The 18,845-nt window shown below is 48.5% G+C and overlaps 1 protein-coding gene across 3 annotated transcripts in view; it reads left to right on the top strand.

The window, feature by feature from the left end:
* Positions 1 to 16,015, top strand: part of LOC128942071 (discoidin domain-containing receptor 2-like) — a 65,033-nt gene extending 49,018 nt beyond the window's left edge. For 2 of the 3 annotated variants that reach the window (XM_054284275.1, XM_054284276.1), the window contains exons 11-17: positions 12 to 207; positions 2,573 to 2,817; positions 5,618 to 5,739; positions 6,084 to 6,281; positions 9,268 to 9,502; positions 12,448 to 12,597; positions 13,954 to 16,015. In XM_054284275.1, the coding sequence (XP_054140250.1) occupies positions 12 to 207; positions 2,573 to 2,817; positions 5,618 to 5,739; positions 6,084 to 6,281; positions 9,268 to 9,502; positions 12,448 to 12,597; positions 13,954 to 14,094 (1,287 nt within the window). In that variant the 3' untranslated portion in view covers positions 14,095 to 16,015. Of the gene's footprint in view, positions 1 to 11; positions 208 to 2,572; positions 2,818 to 5,617; positions 5,740 to 6,083; positions 6,282 to 9,267; positions 9,503 to 12,447; positions 12,598 to 13,584; positions 13,623 to 13,953 lie in introns of all 3 variants that reach the window. The other variant, XM_054284277.1, reaches the window with a different exon arrangement.
* The last annotated feature ends 2,830 nt before the right edge of the window (positions 16,016 to 18,845 follow it).

The following is an 18,845-nucleotide window of genomic DNA, read 5'->3' as shown; positions in this document are numbered from 1 at the left end:
CCTCCTTGCAGGCCCCACGCCGAATCCTGGAGGAGGATGCCACCGTTCGCCTCTCCTTCTACAGCTACACCATTGCCAACAACCAGACCCAGATCCACCAGTCAAACCCCACCTATGAGCGTGCTTTCCCTCTGGATTTGGAGTACCACCAGCCAGCTACACTGCTCCAGAAGCTTCCAGAGCTCTCCCAAAGTGCAGAGGATTCAGGTAACATCATCAGTCTCTGGAAGCTGCATGTGTCTTCTTTTATTATTTCTGTCAGATTGTAAAATGTGCCACTTGTCAGTGTCCATTTGGCTGCTGTGCAATGCAATAACCCAGGGAGCTCAGGCAGGCTTGTGGAACACTGGCACTTCTTGGCATGGAGCTGTGACAGCTGGAGCAGCAGTCCCACTGGAGGGTCTGGCCTTTTATTGTTTTATTTGAAAACTGTTTATTTATTACCCAGGTCATCTTTGAGCAGCTGGTTTGGGCAGTCAGAGCAATCACACATCATTTGTGGAGATGCTGCCTGCAGCACTCTTGGGAGAAGGCCTTTAACACCTTTTCCTGCAGCCAGGGCTCTGAAATTCCTGCAGAAACACCAGGAGGAAATAGAGCAGGGAATTGTCTGTGGTGTCCTGGCTTCCAGCCCCCGGGGAGCTTTTGGATCCCCACAGAAGGGAATGTTTCCAACAGTGTTTGGTACTCAGTGAATGGAAGGGCAGTGCTGCATTCCTCACACTGACAAGTTGCTAAGATCCAGCATTATTCTACCCAGGGAGGCTGATTGGATTGAGCCAGGGTGTGAATTTGAAGCAGAACAAATGTTCTGGGTAGTACTGACCCTGCAGGGAGTTAATTCTAAAGCATCGCCCCATATTTATGTGAATAAGCTGTAAGAGGGAGGGCAGTTTGCTACCAGGGACATGGGAAATGGAAACCTCCATCAGTTCTTGTTGCAGGAGGGAATCCAGAGCAAGTTTGACATTGCTAACAACATCCCTGCACCAGGTAATCAGAACTGATTGTACTCAGGATAAATCAGAAACAAAAAATCACTTCAGGCTTGCCTCCCTGTCTGGGCAGGGCCTGTAGCTCCCATGGCTGGCTAGAACAGGCTGTGTTGAGCAGGAATTCACTGGCAGCTCACAGGTATTATTCTGTAAAACAGAGCAGTGTGTCCCTGTTGGATTAAACCCTTTTTTGCCCTAGAGATGGGACAACTGAGAGGTGTTTTAAAAACTCTTATTTTATTTTTAGTTTTATGTGAAGGATGAGACAATATAGATGTTATAATTATAATTAGAAGGTAATTATTCCCTAATTTCAATACATTTTAAGCCTATTTTGTTTATTAGCTTTTGCTATACTATGTTGCAAATGCTTTAAAGCTAATAATGTAAAATTACTCTTGGTGGGTCTTAGTACAATGTATCTTTTTATTTTTTTTAAGTAACTAGTTTTATTTCTTTATTATGTATTTCTTTATTTATTATATTTATTATATTTATTTTCTTTTTCTATATTATATTTCTTTTTTATTCCTTTATTATATAGTTCTTTATTATTTTTATTTCTTTATTTATTTTCTTTTTCTATATTATATTTCTTTATTATATTTCTTTTTTTATTTCCTTATTATATATTTCTTTATTATTTTTATTTCTTTATTATATTTATTTTCTTTTTCTATATTATATTTCTTTATTATATTTCTTTTTTATTCCTTTATTATATAGTTCTTTATTATTTTTATTTCTTTATTATACTTATTTTCTTTTTCTATACTGTATTTCTTTATTATATTTCTTTTTTATTTCTTTATTATATATTTCTTTATTATTTTGATTTCTTTATTATATTTTTTATTTCTTTATTATATATTTCTTTATTATTTTTATTTCTTTATTATAATTATTTTCTTTTTCTTTATTATATTTCTTTTTCTATATTATATTTCTTTATTATATTTCTTTTTTATTTCTTTGTTATGTATTTCTTTATTATTTTTATTATATTTATTTTCTTTTTCGATATTATATTTCTTTATTATATTTCTTTCTTTTATTTCTTTATTATATATTTCTTCATTTCTATATTCTGAAACTCATTTCTAGTTCTATTTCTCTTTTAATAATATCTGTTTTATTTTATGGTATTTTTAATTAGTATTTTTTTATTTCAAAGTTTGCATATGGATGCATACTATGTGAGATACTACACATACTATATATATGTGTATATATATGTGTATATATATATGTGTGTGTGTATATATATGTATATATATGTGTGTATATATGTGTATATGTATGTATATGTATGTATACGTGTATATATATGTATATATATGTGTGTATATATATATGTATATATATGTGTGTGTGTGTGTATATATATCTATGTATGTATGTATGTATATATGAGGCTTTGAGAATTCTCCACAAATTTATTTCCCACATGTCCTGTGTAGGTGTCCCTTAGCACAAGGCAGCAAATTCCCATGGCTGTGGGGTTGGGAGGAGTGGGAGCTGGGCCACACTGGTTCTGAGGGAGGGAATTGTGACTGCCCTGTCTCTGCTCCCCTCAGTGTGCAGCGGAGACTACGCTGAGCCCGACCTGACCAAGTCCACCCCTCACCAAGGCTTCCAGAACAACGTGCCCCACTATGCCGAGACCGACATCGTGCACCTGCAGGGCGTCACTGGCAACAACATGTACGCGGTGCCCGCGCTCACCGTGGACTCCCTGACCAAGAAGGACATCTCTGTGGGGGAGTTCCCCCGGCAGCAGCTGCGCCTCAAGGAGAAGCTGGGGGAAGGACAGTTTGGAGAGGTACAGCCACTCTGCTGCTGGTTCTCCTGCAGGGAGGAGGTGCCTGGCACAGAGGGGTTGCTCAGTGGGGCTGAGGGTTCTGCAGTCTAGTGTTTTAGTTGAAATTAAAACATGTGTTTGCCTGTTGTTGTCTTACTGTAGGGGTTCCATACTGTTGTCTCCTTATCGCAGGAGTTTCATATCTTCTTGGTGTTTCTCATGGACAGCTCCTCAGAGCACTGACTCTTCTTCACAAAGCAGCCAACTGACTCCAGCTCCCTTCTCACCCAGCCACCCCACTCTTTTATAGCACTCTTCTCATTGGTTACACAGAGTACACTCTTCTCTGGTAAAGCCAGGCCTATTCCTAATCTTTGATAATTGGCCCAGCTGCAATTCCTTAGGGGTGAGATTACTTTCTACACTGTCTTTATTTTCTTATATTCTGTCCCTCTACATACAGCCACTCTGCTGCTCGTCCTCCAGCAGGTAGGAGGTGTTTGGCACAGAGGAGTCTTCTGAGGTGTTGCTCAGTGGGACTTGAGGGTTTTGCATTCCAGTGTTTAGTTAAAATTAAAATGTGTGTTTGCCCTTTTAGTTAAAATTATAATCACTTGGGAAAAGCTGATATCCCCCCAAGCCATGCCACTGAGCAGCTGTGAGGCTCTGCTTGGTACCACTGGGGTCTTCATCAACAGAGGAACTTGCAAACTTTTTCTGTTTTCTATCTATATCTCTGTAAATTCCCACCTAGGGTTGGGAATTCACACTTTCACATCTTTTATAGACATCTGATGGTTGCCACCCACCTTTAGACATGTGGGCTTGGAAACTCTCCACAGTCCAGCTAACCCTGATCCTGGCTGCTCTCCAGTCACAGCTCTCCAGTCACAGATGGAGGTTCTGGGGTGCTCTGCACACTGACCCAAGCAAAGACAGACATTTCCCAAGCACTGTGGCACCCTCATATTTTCTGGCATTGCTGCTTGTCAAGCCCAGTTTGTCAGCAGCCTCAGGCAGGATGATGCACACATCTGTCATCTGCTAAACTTTCCCTTGGCTCCTTGAGCTCCTTTCAAGCTGTTAACGTTTTCACCTTGCTTTTTCTTCTCTCTCTGCTTCATTTTCACACCATCTGTAGCTCCATCCTGAGCAGGTCTTTCCCTCTCCTGCTCTCACTTTTCCACTGTCTTTTTTTCTTCCCAGCTTTTGTTCACTCACAGCCCTAAATTCTGCTTCTCTATTACATTTTGGCAAGCACAGCCCTTCTCTGACTGCTTCCTGTTCTGTGATGTGCCCATCTTTGTGGTTCTTCCATTTTGACTCCCCAGCCCCTTTCCTGTCCCCTCACTTCTTCCTGGCTCACTCTTTTCTGGGGAGCTGCTGACATCTTCATCCTCCTCACCTGGCTGTCAGTGCAGCCTTTTCTGCTGTTGCCTGCATCCTGCTCTGTGCTCCAAAAGTGGGACAGAGAGGATTTTTCATTGGTTTGTTTCTGGTTTCTCCTTCCCTCTCATGCTGTCCTTCTAATAACTGTAATAACTCTTTCTCTGTAGTGACTGGACATGGCTCTCCCATCTCCATTTTCCTTGAGGATGGATTCAGAGCCTGTTCCTTTCCATGTATCACAGGCTCTTTTGCAAATGTGCTGCACCACATTTTCCTGTCTCTCCTTCTCCTTAGTCTTTCCCAAATTGGCCATCACTTGCTCTGCTCTGCTGCTCTGGCTCTGTGTGCTCCTAAAACAGGGCTCATTGCTTCTTTCAGGTCTCCACTTTTCCTTCCTTCCAGTCTTTTGTTTTCCCTGCTCCCAAGGAAGCAGCAGCACCCCTCCCTGGTGACACATCACCTTGGAATTACCTGTGCTTAGTCCTGTGGCTCTGACCTGTCCCATCTCTCATGGTTGTGCTTTCCCACAGCAGATTCATTCTCTGTGGGACTGCAGCAGCATCTTTGTACCCTCATTCCTGTTCTGCAGGTTTGTCCCATTTTCTCTGCTGTCTCATTTTCCCCCTCACCATGCTTGTGACATCAGCTCTTGCTGCTCCCTTCATACAAAATTCATCATGCTCCCATTACATTCCCTCACTGCTGCAAGTCTCTGACTGACACATCCAGTCCTTTTTCCTATCCACACCCTCAGGTCTGTCTGCTTTCCCCACCCAGTTCTCCATTTGGATGCACATTCTGGTAACTTCTTAAGAAAGTGTCTTGTCACCCCTGCTTGTACAACCCTGGCAGTGATATAATATTACTTAATTTATTGGAAGAAATTTGGAATTGTGTGTAGTCATTGGAGTATTTATCTATTTATCTCTGAGTATACCTACAGGTGAAGTGCTCATATCAGGGACACATATGCACACACTTTTCTCCTTTTTTCCCCTCTGGAATTTGAGGATTTTGGATAACTGGCTGTAATTCTTGGGTGCTCCTCAGTGAAGTCTGAGCAATGCCTCGAGCCAGGCCTTGGTTTGATGGTTCTGGGGTTGTGTGAGGTGCTTTAGTGCAGAGCAGGCACATCCAGGCTGAGGAGCCTCCCTGGACATCCCCAGTGGGTGCTGGGTGAGCTGGGCTGGCCCAGGCTGCTGCAGCAGTGCAGTAAATTCAGTGTCACCTGGTTTGGTCCCCGTGGGCTCCTAGGCCATGGGCTGTGCTATGTCGGGATCTAGGGCCAGCCCTAGGGTCATTCCTGATCACAGCTGTGTCACCTTCAATGGATCATTCCCTGGTTCATTCTGCCAGCAGTGACCTGGCTGTGAGGTTGTTTTCCTCTGCATTTCTGCCTGTGTGTGCTCTTACAGCTGCCTCTGCCCTGCAGGTGCACCTCTGTGAAGCCGATGGCCTGCTGGAATTCCTGGGAGTCTCATCCTCAGAATTCACTCACCAGCCTGTTCTTGTGGCAGTGAAAATGCTGAGATCAGATGTCAACAAAACAGCCAGGTGAGTGCAGCTGCAGTGCCAACAGCTGGGGAGGAAAGCAAACAAACAAACAGCCCCCAAGCACAGGGCAGCCCTGGGGACTGCTGTGGGAGGGTGTCTGTATATTCCATGTGTTCCTGGAAGGAGCAGGACCCAGCAGAGAGTGGGGGTAGGGGAAGCTGCAATGTCAGCCTGAAATGCTGCATTAATTCTGTTTGCTGGGAGAGCTCAGAACCAGTTTCACACTCATACGTGCAAAGTGTAAATTACTCTGAACTCAGAGCGCAGCCCTTGTGCTGTCCTCAGACAAAGGAACAGCTTCAGGTGTTTTTGAGGTGATTCAGAGGTGTTTTCTGTTTCACAAGGAATGATTTCCTGAAGGAGATCAAGATCATGTCGAGGCTGAAGAACCCCAACATCATCCGGCTGCTGGGCGTGTGCGTGCGGGAGGACCCGCTGTGCATGATCACAGAGTACATGGAGAACGGGGACCTCAACCAGTTCCTGTCCCACAGGGAGATCTACAGCAAGTTTGCCATTTCCAACAACATCCCCTGTGTCACGTAAGAGAAGCTGCTTGGCTCGTTGGATGAATCAGTTTTATCTGCTGTGCCTTGCCAGAGGGACCCTCCTGCAGCCTGGCCCTTGCCATGGTGTGGGGTTGTTCTGAGGCCTCTGGAGGTCTGTGTACCCCCAAAGTGTCCCTGACAGAGCTGTTCTGGTCACTGAGACCACCTTAGATGTATTTATTGAGGTGACCATCTCTATGCTAGTGGATATTTCATTGATATGAAAATCAGTTGCATTACAACAAGAATTTTGGGATGAAAATCAAGAATTTTTCTTTGGCTTTTAAGAAGGTTTGTATTTTTTCTGGTGTCCAAAAAATATTGCATGAAAAGAGCTGAGTGTGGAGCTTCAGCAAGGAGAAGATTTCATCAGCCAACAGAAGGAGAATATTTGGCAAAGAAAACCACATTTTGTCAGCAGTGGCACTTGTCTCCCTCCTCAGTGGAAGGATTAAATCTGCCATAAAATCATCTCTGCTGTTGCAGAAGTGCTTTCCCTAGAGGAGAGTCATGCAGACTGATATATTGTGCTTGATGAGGAGCCCAGCACTGAGCAGGAGCTGCAGCATTGTGAGCTTTGGTGTGCTCCTCCCCAAAGGGGGTACGGGCACAGCCAGCTCTCATGGGCTGGGTTTTATCCTGGCCAGACAGCACCAGCCTTGCTGCCAGGACCTGTCAGTGGTCCTGTCAGCAGTGTTAACCTGGTGTCCTGCAGGCAGGACATGCAGGAGCTGTAGGAGGAGAGAGGATTTGTGTTTGAGAATAAATAGATTCCAGCTCTCTCCAGTTTCCTGCCCCTTCTGCCCATCTGAAACCTCATTCACCTTTACACTTGTGGCTTTTTTTCCTGGCCAAAGCCTCAAAATGTTCTTTATCTCCTCTTTGCTTCTCATTTAACTTCAGCACTGTCACATTGCTCTTCCCTGCTTTCCATTACCTGGCTCTACCTCGAGTTTTTCATTGTCTTCCACTGATCCTTCAGCCTCTCCTTTTGTCCCTGCCAGTGTCACAGAGGCAGCTCTGAAGGGGTTGTGTCCTGGCAGTGACAGGAATGCCCCTGCCCCTTTCTGAGCTTGGCTCTGCTGGTGCTGAGGGCATCTGATGGATGTGGCAAGGTGCAGCTGCAGACCCAGGGTTTGGTGCATCAGAGGTGGGAGCAGCCCTGTCATGCACAGGCATCACACATTCTTCAGTCCTCATGGCTCTCTGGTGTTTGAAATGCATCTCCCTGCTGTCCCTGGCTGTCAGGTCACAGAATCATGTAGGTTGGAAAGATCACTGATGTTCTAAGATCAAGAGATATGCTCTAAGGTCATTGATCACAGCACTCCCAAGGCCACCATGTCCCAAAAGTGCCACATCTACATGGCTTCTAAATGGTGAATGGTGAGTCCAGCACTGCCTGGGCAGCCTGTGCTAAGACCTGACCTGACAACATTTGGGTGAAGAAATTTTCCCCAATATCCAACCCAAACCTCCCCTGGCCCAGCCTGAGCCATTCCCTCTGCTCCTGTCCCTGTTCCCTGGAGCACAGCCCAATCCCTGGCTGTCCCCTCCTGTCAGGAGCTGTGCAGAGCCACAAGGGCCCCCTGAGCCTCCTTTGCTCCAGGCTGAGCCCCCTCAGCTTCTTCTCCATCAGCTTTGCTGCTCTTCCAAAGGCAGCTCTGCCCCTCTGCCACCATGACTCTGCTGAGGGGTCTGTCCCATCCAGCCCCGTCCCCTCCTGGCTCTCTGCTCATGGAGCTGCCTGTGTGGAGCTGCAGGAGCCAGGAGGAAGCTGCTGATGGGACCCTGCCAGGGCTCAGGTGGGACAGGGAGGATGGGGAGAGCAGCCCCAGGCAGGGAGGGAACCACAGAAAGGGAAGGGAAAACCTGGGATCTTGGAGGCTTTGCCATTGCTGTGCCACAGGGCAGCAGCCAGGTTATCAGGGCACTGGGGAGTGCAAGAGTTACTGCTCTGCAGCCTATAAAAAGTAGGAAAAAACCACTTTTTATACAGACAAATAGTGACAGGGTAGGGGGAATGGTTTTACACTGCCAGAGGACAGGGTTAGATTAGATTTTAGGAAAAAAGTCTTTGCTCAGAGGATGGTGAGGCCCTGGCACTGGGTGCCCAGAGAAGCTGTGGCTGTCCCAACCCTGGAAGTGTCCAAAGCCAGGCTTGGAAAGTCTTGGAGTAACCTGGGATAGTGGAAGGTGTCCCTGCCCATGGGAGGGGGTGAAACAAAATGATCTTTAAAGTCCCTTCCAACTGAAACCATGATTCTGTGACAGTCCCATTTTTCTTTATGTTCTGGTGGCAGAGATCTCTTTTTCTGACCTTTACTGGAAAAGTACAAACTCTGAGCAGTTTATCAGTTGTGTTCTTGGTCGTGTGAAGCATTTGAGCATCAGCAGTGGGAAACAGGCTGAGCAGCACAGAGCAATAGTGTGGGAAGAATGGTCCAAACTCTGTCTGTGTGTCCTGCAGCTTTATTAATCCTGTCTTCATTTAGCTAATGGAGGAATTAAAATTAAATTAGATGGAAAATGCATCTGTTTCTATTTTCAGTAATGTTTAGCATATTTAAAACCCAGTCAGCTCTCTTTAATGTGAAGTGACACACTTATGTTAATATAAGCATTCAAGAGTGGTGTTGTTTGAAATACCAGGCTAAGTGGTTTTTAAGATATGAGATTCTGAGCTCAATTTTTCATGTCTCCCTGCAAAAAATTGGTGCTTTGATGCACAAACTCTTTGAAAATCTCAAGATTAATGTTTGATATTGAAAAAAAACCAAAATCTAAAGGATGTCAGGTTGTGAAGGCCTGAATTTCAGGGAGAGCCTGTCTGTTCCTGCTTACTCAGGGATGAGACAGTTTGGTTCCACTGTTATGGCAGAAAATAAAACAACAGGTCACCAACACATCAAATACAGTGAAATCCTGAGTGTGGGGGGACTGCAGTGATTTTTCTTGGTTGTGTTTCCCTTTGCTGCAGCCACTCCAACCTGCTGTACATGGCCACCCAGATTGCCTCGGGCATGAAGTACCTGGCATCGCTCAACTTTGTGCACAGGGACCTGGCAACCCGCAACTGCCTGGTGGGCAACAACCACACCATCAAGATTGCAGACTTTGGCATGAGCAGGAACCTCTACAGTGGGGATTACTACAGGATCCAGGGCAGGGCTGTGCTGCCCATCCGTTGGATGGCCTGGGAGAGCATCCTGCTGGTAGGCACTGCACAGAGCTTTTTTTCCCTTTTTTTTTTCCCCTTTTTTTCCCCTTTTTTTTTCCCTTTTTCCCCCCTTTTTCCCCCCCTTTTTTCCCCCCCCTTTTTCCCCCCCTTTTTTCCCCCCCTTTTTTCCCCCCTTTTTTCCCCCCCTTTTTTCCCCCCTTTTTTCCCCCCTTTTTTCCCCCCTTTTTTCCCCCCCTTTTTCCCCCCCTTTTTCCCTCACTTTTCCCCCACTTTTCCCCCACTTTTCCCCCACTTTTTCCCCTTTTTTCCCCTTTTTTCCCCTTTTTTCCCCTTTTTTCCCCTTTTTTCCCCTTTTTTCCCCTTTTTTCCCCTTTTTTCCCCTTTTTTCCCCCTCCTTTTCTTCCCCTCCTTTTCTTCCCCTTCCCCTTCCCCTTCCCTCCTGAAGCAGTGGCACAGCTGTGCCAGGCAATCACCAATATCTGGGAATATCAATATCTCTGCTGCACGTGGTGAGAAATCCATGGGGTTGTGTTGGACATAACTCAGATCCTGGGACAGGAGCCTGGCCTAGGAAATACAGAATGTCATGGAATGGTTTGGGCTGGAAGGAGCTTAAATCCCACCCAGTGCCACCCCTGCCATGGCAGGGACACCTCCCACTGTCCCAGGCTGCTCCCAGCCCTGCCCAGCCTGGCCTTGGGCACTGCCAGGGATCCAGGGGCAGCCACAGCTGCTCTGGGCACCCTGTGCCAGGGCCTGCCCACCCTCACAGGGAACAATTCCTAATTCCCAATATCCCACCCATCCCTGCCCTCTGGCAGTAGGAGCCATTCCCTGTGTGCTGTCCCCTGTAAATTCTCTCCATGTTTCCTGTCAGCCCCTCCAGGCCCTGCAAGGCCACCCTGAGGTCCCCCCAAAGCTTCTCCTCTCCAGGTGCACAATCCCAGCTGTCCCAGCCTCTCCTCCCAGCAGAGCTGCTCCATCCTCTGATCCCCCTGGAGCCTCCTCTGGATCTCTGCAGCAGCTCCAGCTCCTCCCTGTGCTGGGCAGGGCTGGGGCAGCTCTGCAGGTGGGGTCTCACCTGAGCCCAGGCACAGGGGCACAATCCCCCCTGCCCTGCTGCCCACGCTGGGCTCAGCCCAGGGCTCAGGGGGGCTCAGGGCTGGGGCAGCTCCAGCTCCCACCCCCAGCACCCCCAGCTCCCTCTCAGGGCTGCTCCAGCTGCTCAGCCCAGCCTGGGCTGGGCCTGGGGCTTCTCCTGACCCAGGGGCAGCTCCAGCACTGCTGGAACCTCCTGAGGCTCCTGTGGGCCACAGCCTTGAGCTTGTCCAGCTCCCTCTGGATGACATCACATCCCTCAGGCCTCATCTGGGCATGAGTGCCTGGCATTCCTGCTGGAATTTTGAGGAAGTTGTCTTGCTCTGCTTATCCCCCCAGCTGGGAAGCTGAGAAAGGCAGGGACAAAACATCCTGGGTTTCAAGTGTCTGGTTTGAGGATATAGGGTTTTTTTTTGTTTTTTTTTTTTTCACATCTAAGGTCCTTGCTGTCTCCCCTCAGGAGATTGTTCCACAGCCCAAACACATCCAGTCTGGAGAATATTAAACTTTTTCTTTCCTTGTAGTAGTTGGTGAGTTACTTTCTTACAACAACTACCCAGAAAAATTGTAATTAACTCTGCTCTACAGGCTGCAGGCCCAAGCTCTCTGAAATCCACCCTCTTTTCCTGCATCTAAAGCATCAATCACTGCCATCCTCCCCGTGTGAACATCCTCCAAACTTGACAGACTGCAGGGGCTGCCAGATAAGCCAGGCTGAAGTGGGGCTGGGATGTTTTCTGCCCAAACAGGCCCTCCAGCCCCTCAAGTGTTTTGTGTTATTTTCTGAGCAATCTTCTTTTTACTTCTCCAGAAACACATTGTTCCAAACACAGCCAGTTTGGGCACGTTTTTTGAAGACAGAAAACAGGGACAGCAAGAATATTGTCACTGGCTTCTTACATGTGCAAAAACTAAAATTATCTTGGGCCTTTCTCTAAGAGTCTGGAGTCTGCTCTGGCCCTGCTTTCATCCTGAGGGCTTTGCTTCCCTTTCAAAGGCTTTTCTGTGAGCTCTGCTGTTTTGGGTGGAGGTAGCAGTGACTATCCCCCCCCCCCCTCATGTTATTTTATCCTGACTGTCTCAGGAGGGACAGGAGTCTCTGTCCTCTGGGACTGCTCCCTGTTGCAGAGCTTTGCCCCTGTGAAAGCTGCACCTTCCTGGGGCTTGTGGGGCCCCCAGGTGCTGCTGCTGCCCTACAAACAGCCCTGTTATCCCTGTGGTGTGGCTGGGGCAGCTCAGCTGCTGTGCTGGCTCTGCTTGGAGCATCTCCTCAGGTGTTGGGCTGCAGAGAGTGCAGGCTGGGAGGGTTTTATAAAATGGGTTTTGCTGGGCTGAGCAGATCCTCTCTGGCCAGCAGGAGCAGGAGGGTTATCCTTGCCCTGTACTCAGTGCTGGTGAGGCCAAACCCTGAGTGCTGTGTCCAGCTCTGGGCCCTCAGTTTGGGAAGGATGTTGAGATGCTCAAACACAAAGCTGGTGAGGGGCTGGGAACACAAACCCTGTGAGGAACATTTGAAGGAACTGTTAGCCTGGAGAAGAGGAGGCTCAGAAGTGATCTTTTTGCTTTCTACACCTTCCTGAAGGGAGGTTGCAGACAGGTGGGGTTGGTCTGTTCCACTGGGCAGCACTGACACAACCAGAGGACACAGTCTCAGCTATGGCAGGGAAGGTGTAGGTTGGATATTAGGAAGAAATTTTTCACCAAAAGAATAATAAAGCACTGGAATGCTCTTCCCAGAGAGGTGGTAGAATCACCATCTCTGATGTGTTTAAAAAAAGCCTGGACATGGCACTTGGTGCTATAGTCTGGGTGAGGTGTTAGGGCACAGAACTTGATCTTAAGGTCTCTTCCAACCTCATTATTCTGTGATTCTGTCCCCAGGGCAAGTTCACCACAGCCAGTGACGTGTGGGCCTTCGGGGTGACCCTGTGGGAGATGTTTGTGCTGTGCAAGGAGCAGCCCTACAGCCTGCTGACAGACGAGCAGGTCATCGAGAACACGGGCGAGTTCTTCCGCAGCCAGGGCAGGCAGGTGAGCAACAAACAGCACAAACAGAACAAACAGCTCTTCCCTCCTTCCCTCCTTCCCTCCTTCCCTCCTTCCCTCCTTCCCTCCTTCCCTCAGCCTCCCCCTTCCTGCTGGATGTTCCTCCCTGCTGCCCTCACCTCAGCTGCAGCAGTCTCTGCTTCTTCTCACCTGTGCCCTGTGTTTTGTTCAGCTTCTCACCTCTGTCCTTGTTCCACTCTGCTTCTCACCTGTGTCCTGTGCTCTACTCTGCCTCTACTCACTAGTGTCCTGTGTTCTGTTCAGCTTCTCACCAGTGTTCCACTCAGCTTCTCACCTGTGTCCTGTGTCCTATTCAGTTTCTCACCTGTGTCCTACTCAGCTTCTCACTTACCTTCCCTGTCCTCTCCCTTTTCTGGCCTCACTGCACCAGTTTTCCTCTCTTGGAGTCCCACTGGAAGAACCCCTTGGCCCTGTCCTGTTTATTTCCTGTTCTAAACCACTTCACTCTGCCCTGCCTTCAGCTTTTCCAGGCTCTCCCACACAGTCCTGCTGCTCCTTTCCTCTGCCAGCACTGTCCCACCAGCATTGCCTCTGCAAGATGAGGGAGCAGGAGGGGTTTGTGGTGGGGAGGAGCAGTTGGTGGTTCCCAGGGATTGGATTCTCCCTGAAGTATCGCCAAGAAGCCTTTGGCCATCTCCAGCTGCTGAAGGGCTTTTGTGTCATTTTGTCCCCACTGCTGCTGCCCTCAGTAGGTACCAGTGATGGTGCAGGACATTCCATCTCCTTAGTACACAAAGCTGTGGAGAACAGATCTCCCCAAAATTCACCTTTAGCACCAGAGAATTAAGGGGAAAAATGATATGGGGTTTACTCATCATCTCCCAAATGCTAATGATTAGCCAAGAGCCTACAAGAAGTGAGCCTAAAAATGAGAGGGAGAAATAAAATTATTCTGCCAAGCTGTGCTGTAGATAAGCTCTAAAAGGTGTTTTTTCTGTCTCTGCTACCAAGCTGTCACGATGCTTAGAAAGCCTCATGGGCTGGCTACGGTGAGTTGCAAGTGCTTGGATTTCATTGTGGTAAATTTGGTTTTGGTTTGTGTTTTGCTGTTTCTTGGAGGACAAATGCCCCAGAAGCATTCATGTTTCCTGGGGGACAAAGGCCTGTTTTGTGAGCAGCTCATCAGACAAGTTGGCAAAGTGTCCGTGGTGCTGTTTGAGAGGCTCTGTCCAGACTCCAGCCTGGAGCTGGAGGGATTCCAAACTCTGCATGGTGGCTGTGTCTTGTAAGCCTGGAATGAAACTGTCCTTTGGTGTTACTTGATAAAGGTTCAGTTCTTTTGTGAGAAGCCCACTGAAGCACTGTGACTCTTCCTTTCAGATCTATCTGTCCCAGACTCCTCTGTGCCCTAACCCTGTGTTCGACCTGATGCTGAAATGCTGGAGCAGGGACATCAAAGATCGTCCCACTTTTGACATGATCCACCAGTTCCTGCTAGAACAAATGGAATCAAACATTTGACTCCAGGAAGAGGCAAGCTCAGCACAGAGTGACTTTGGGGTCTCTCTGCCTGTCCCTCTCAGTCAGGCTCCCCTCCCTGGCTGCTGCAGTTGGGACGTCCATGGCAGCTGCTCATTCTCTTGGCCATGGTCTGACACACAGGACCAGAGGATCTCATTTGGTTTGAAAAATCATCTCCTCTTCTGAATCGTTTCCTGGGAATACTGTGAGAGGGGTTTTATTGGATACCCACAGAGCTTTGGGCAGAAGGAAGGAGTAGAACTTGGAGGGACTTGGAGCTCTCTCCTGGCTGGAAGAGAGGGTGAGAGTGCTGCCACTTGAGAACAGGCTTCTGGAAGGAAAGGCTGCAGCCTTCCAGAGCTCTTCCATGGAATCTGATGGAAGTCTTGTGCACATGAGCAAGTGTTTCTGTGTGCTCTTGCTACAGACAATGGTGAGAGGCCAGAAACATCTGGAGCTGGGAAATGGTTTAATGGACTTGGGAACTGACGGAGCATTGAGGATCCCTTTGGGAGTGACACTCCAGGGTCCACAGAAGATGCTGAAACAAGAGTCCAAGATGATGTTCTGTTTTCCTGTGGTTGTTAAGCACTGCTTTGGTTATATATGTGCGTTTTCCCCACACTGGATTTTTTTGTTGTTGTTGTTTTCTAGAAAAAATGATTTTAAAATGAATGTTAAAGGTTATTGGGAGGTCACTGTGTTAGAAGGTCTTCCTCTGACCTACAAATTAAGGTTAGGGTAGGGAGTTTGTATTGAGAAGTAGCTGATACTGTACTACTGTCACTATGTAGAGTTATTAACCTAATGAACTTGTAGCCACAATGGACTGATGTGCAATTAATCCTGTATAATTACCCATCAATATGAGATCTCTAGATCAATGCTGTTGCATGTGAGAGGGAACTGAGATGGGCTGGGGGTGGATGGCTGAGAGCAGAGCCCTCTCTGTCCCTTGTCACAGCTCCCAGGAGGAGCCCCCAGCTCCCACCTGTGTGTGCTGGAGCCAGGTGTGCAGCAGGTGGGGCCATGGCCAGGCTGTCACTGCCCTGTCACCTCCCCTGCCCTTTTCCTCAGTCACTCGTTGAACTTGGGGTTGCTTTTTGTGTGTCCTGTCACAAACAGCTCATTCTGGGCTCTGAAATCCAATTGGAGTGAGTTAGAGAGTTTAGTGTGTTTCTACAATAAATCCATTGTGGATTTACCAGGTGCCTGGGGAATACTCTGCTATTCCCTCTCTAATCATTTAGCAAGATACTTAGGACCAAACCAAATATTTCATAAGCTGGGAGAAGATGAAAGCTCAGCACTTGCCTTTTTTTTAAGTAGAATCCAGCATAAAATGTATTTCCAGTGAAGGTTCTAAAGATAATTTTCATCATAGCCACAAGCATGGATGACAGGCTGGCTGTGCTGTGAGAGGGGAATGTCTCAGTGGTTACAACACAGGGATGGTTGTGCTAAAAGCAAAACCCTGATGGGCAGATGGGCTCCTGAATGGGCAGATGCCAGGCTGGAGCGTGGCATGGCTGTGCTGCCCCTTGGCAAGGCTCCAGCCCAGGGTGGATGTGTCCCCAGCCCAGCTGAGGAGCCAGAGGGCCCAAGAGCTCTCATCTCCCTGCAGGGATTCCTGCAAACTCACCCCTTTTTAGGTTTTCTTTTTATTAGGTTTTCTTGGGGTGAGCTGCCCTTCCCTGCTGGGTGCTGCACTCTGCCAAAACACCAAGATATCCAAGGGATTTCTGGAGCTTTCCTGCCCCAGGAATGTCCCCAGTGCCACCCAGCTGGGTGTGTGTGTGGTCTCCTGTGCCCCCAGGGCAGGGACAGTCCCTGCATGGTCTCTGTGACATCTGGACATGCTGTTCCTCCATTGACATGGTGACATACAAAGTTTGTCTCATATCAATAAATTCTAATGATAACCTTGACAAAAGTGAATTTCCACTTCTTTTTTTGTACCCAGGTGTGTGCCCTGAGAGCTGACACTGTGGTGGGGTTGTTCAGTGGCTCTTTGGGGAGGATGTGACCCCTGGGGTTGGAGGGAGCAGCCACAGACCATTAAATGAAGAGTTTGGAAGGGCATTTCTGGAAATGCTGGAAAGGTGCTGGCCCAAATCCCCTTGTGCTGGTGGGACCTGCATTTCAATAAAGAGCTTCTTCATCTCAGTGTTAAAATCTGATGCTTTAGGCTGGGAGGAGCCTGTATAGGTCCCTTACCAACCTGAGCACTTAAAGCTGAGCTCATTTCAAAGTTCCCTTGGGGTGCTCTGGGCTTTGAAAATTTCCAGGGTTGGAAATGCCATCCCTGACCCTGTCCCAGAGCTGTTCTGTGCCCATGAACTTTTTCCTTGTGCCTGGTGGGCCCTTCCCTTGCATCCTGTGCCTTTGAAAGCCTCTTGGTCTGTCACTGTGCCCCTGGCAGAGCCACCCACCCTGCAGCCCTGGCACTGCTGGGCAGGGCTGCCCCTGGTCAGAGCTCAGGTATTTGGGCAAAGTCAAATACACTTTAGGCTGAAAATAAGCAGATCTCTCAGTTTAGGCACCAAGGGCAGTAGACAAAGCAGCATTTTGATCTCCTCAGACATAAATTTGAGAGAAATTAGGCACCTTAACAGGTAAGAGCAACCCTCAAATATTCAACAGGTGACCCAGAGAGTCTGTGGGTGCCCCATCCCTGGAAGTGTCCCCAGGGCCAGGTTGGACGGGGCTTGGAGCAATCTGGGATGATCTTAAAGGTCCTTTTCAACTCAAACCAGTCTGGGATTCTGGGATATTTAATCAATTCCATACAAGAGTTAGATATTCATTGATTTATTACTGCCTTTACTGACTGCAAATATTTTTCAAAGAGGAAAGGTGTGGCCAGAAAGAGAAGCTGCTGCTGCACCAGCAATGCAGTCAGTGCTGCAGGAGAGCTGGAACAGCCACAACATCACAGAGACATTTATAGGCTGAGGCCCTGGGCCAGGCTCAGCCAGTGAAGTGCTGCAAACTTTACACCTCTCAGCTTTACTCTGGATTTCAGCAGGTGCCCTCACCTTCCTCATGATCTTCCTCCCGTAGAACATCACTTTGTCCCTCTTGCGGAACCTGTACTGAGGCACGTGGGGCTGGAGTTGTTCTGCAACAGAAGCAGCACATCAGGAACCACCTGCACAGCTGGGAGAACACCTGAGCACAGCCTGGGCACTTTGCTGCCTCCAGAACAGCTCCCGTGGGCAGGGTTTGGGATTTCACCACCCTGGGATCCCTCATTGCCCAGCCCTGGCCAAGCCAGGCCCAGGCAGGGCTGCCCTGAGGCGCCGCCTCAGCCCCAGAGCAGATAAAGGGCTCCCTAAACACACTGAAGGCTTGGGCAGCTTGAATCTCCTCAAGGAAACCTCTGATTCAATCATTTCTCCATCTGTGACAGTGAAATCACAGCAGGGTTGAATTCCTCTGCAGAATTCACAACTGCTCACACCCCAGAGAAATAAAACCTGCAGGTGCTGCCTGTGACAGTTCTGGGCTCACACCTGGGGAAGGGAACCCACACAAGTTCTCCATCCTTTAAAGCTGCTGTCCTGCAAGAACCACACCTCTGCAGCAAAGAACTGCCACAGAAAATGACAAAAATACTCAAGATTGATCGACAAATTTGGTTTAAAACTTACATGGTAAGTACTTGAACTTGATAGTCCCATTATTTATCCTATACATGACAAACACAACTACTTCAAGTAGCAGCATGGCTGCAGCTCCAATTGCAATTCCAGTCAGCTGGGGGGAGAATTTAGGGAGAAAATTTAATAATTTTCAACTTCAGAAGTTATTACATACTTTTTGTAGGGCTGAGGAACACTCAGCTCAGTGAGATGTCTAAAAGCCAAGCATGTTCATAATTTTTAATTCAAATATCACATCCAAGAGGTTTAAATTGCACCAATGACCAGTCCTATGATCACAGGGAAAATATTCCATGTTTCTCTTCCTAAAGACCTGGGAGCTGATCAACTCAATGTACAGGGGGTGTGTGAGGGCATGGAGGGACAGGACAAAGGGGAATGGCCTCAAGATGGAGGAGGGCAGGGCTGGATGGGATATTGGGAATTGGGAATTGTTCCCTGTGAGGGTGGGCAGGCCCTGGCACAGGGTGCCCAGAGCAGCTGTGGCTGCCCCTGGATCCCTGGCAGTGCCCAAGGCCAGGCTGGATGTGGGAGGTGTCCCTGCCCATGGCAGGGGTGGAACAAGGTGATTGTTATGGTCCCTTCCAGCCCAAACCAGCCCTGGGCTGTTCAGCAAACAGGATCCCCTGTTCTGGGCCTGCCTCCAGCTGCGCAGGGAGAGACCCAGCAAGGCACCAGGGCCAGAGGTGCTGGGACTGGGAACAACCTTCACCCTGCAGGATCCAGCAGGGAATCCCTAAACAGCCAGGGCAGAGGGGAGCAGGCAGAGCAGGGGGGGCTGAGCCTCCACTGCAGCCCAGGGAGCCCTGAGCCCCTGCATGGGTGTCCCTGATGGCCTGGACAGGGGAGAGGCAGCCAGGCCCTGGGGGGTGTGAACAGGGAGCTGTGAGTGTGAACATGGAGCTGTGTGTGAACATGGAGCTGTGTGTGTGACCATGGAGCTGTGAGTGTGACCTGGACCCTGTGTGTGAACATGGAGCTGTGAGTGTGAACAGGGAGCTGTGTGTGTGAACATGGACCTGCATGTGTGAACGTGGATCCTGTGTGTGAACATGGAGCTGTGAGTGTGAACATGGAGCTGTGTGT

The sequence above is a fragment of the Melozone crissalis genome, unplaced genomic scaffold, assembly GCF_028551555.1.
Source record: "Melozone crissalis strain CALT ecotype California unplaced genomic scaffold, PUWL_Pcris_2 ptg000041l_1, whole genome shotgun sequence".
Taxonomy (NCBI): domain Eukaryota; kingdom Metazoa; phylum Chordata; class Aves; order Passeriformes; family Passerellidae; genus Melozone; species Melozone crissalis.
The sequence above is the reverse complement of the archived record's forward strand: the minus strand, read 5'-3'. Positions and strand labels throughout refer to the sequence as shown.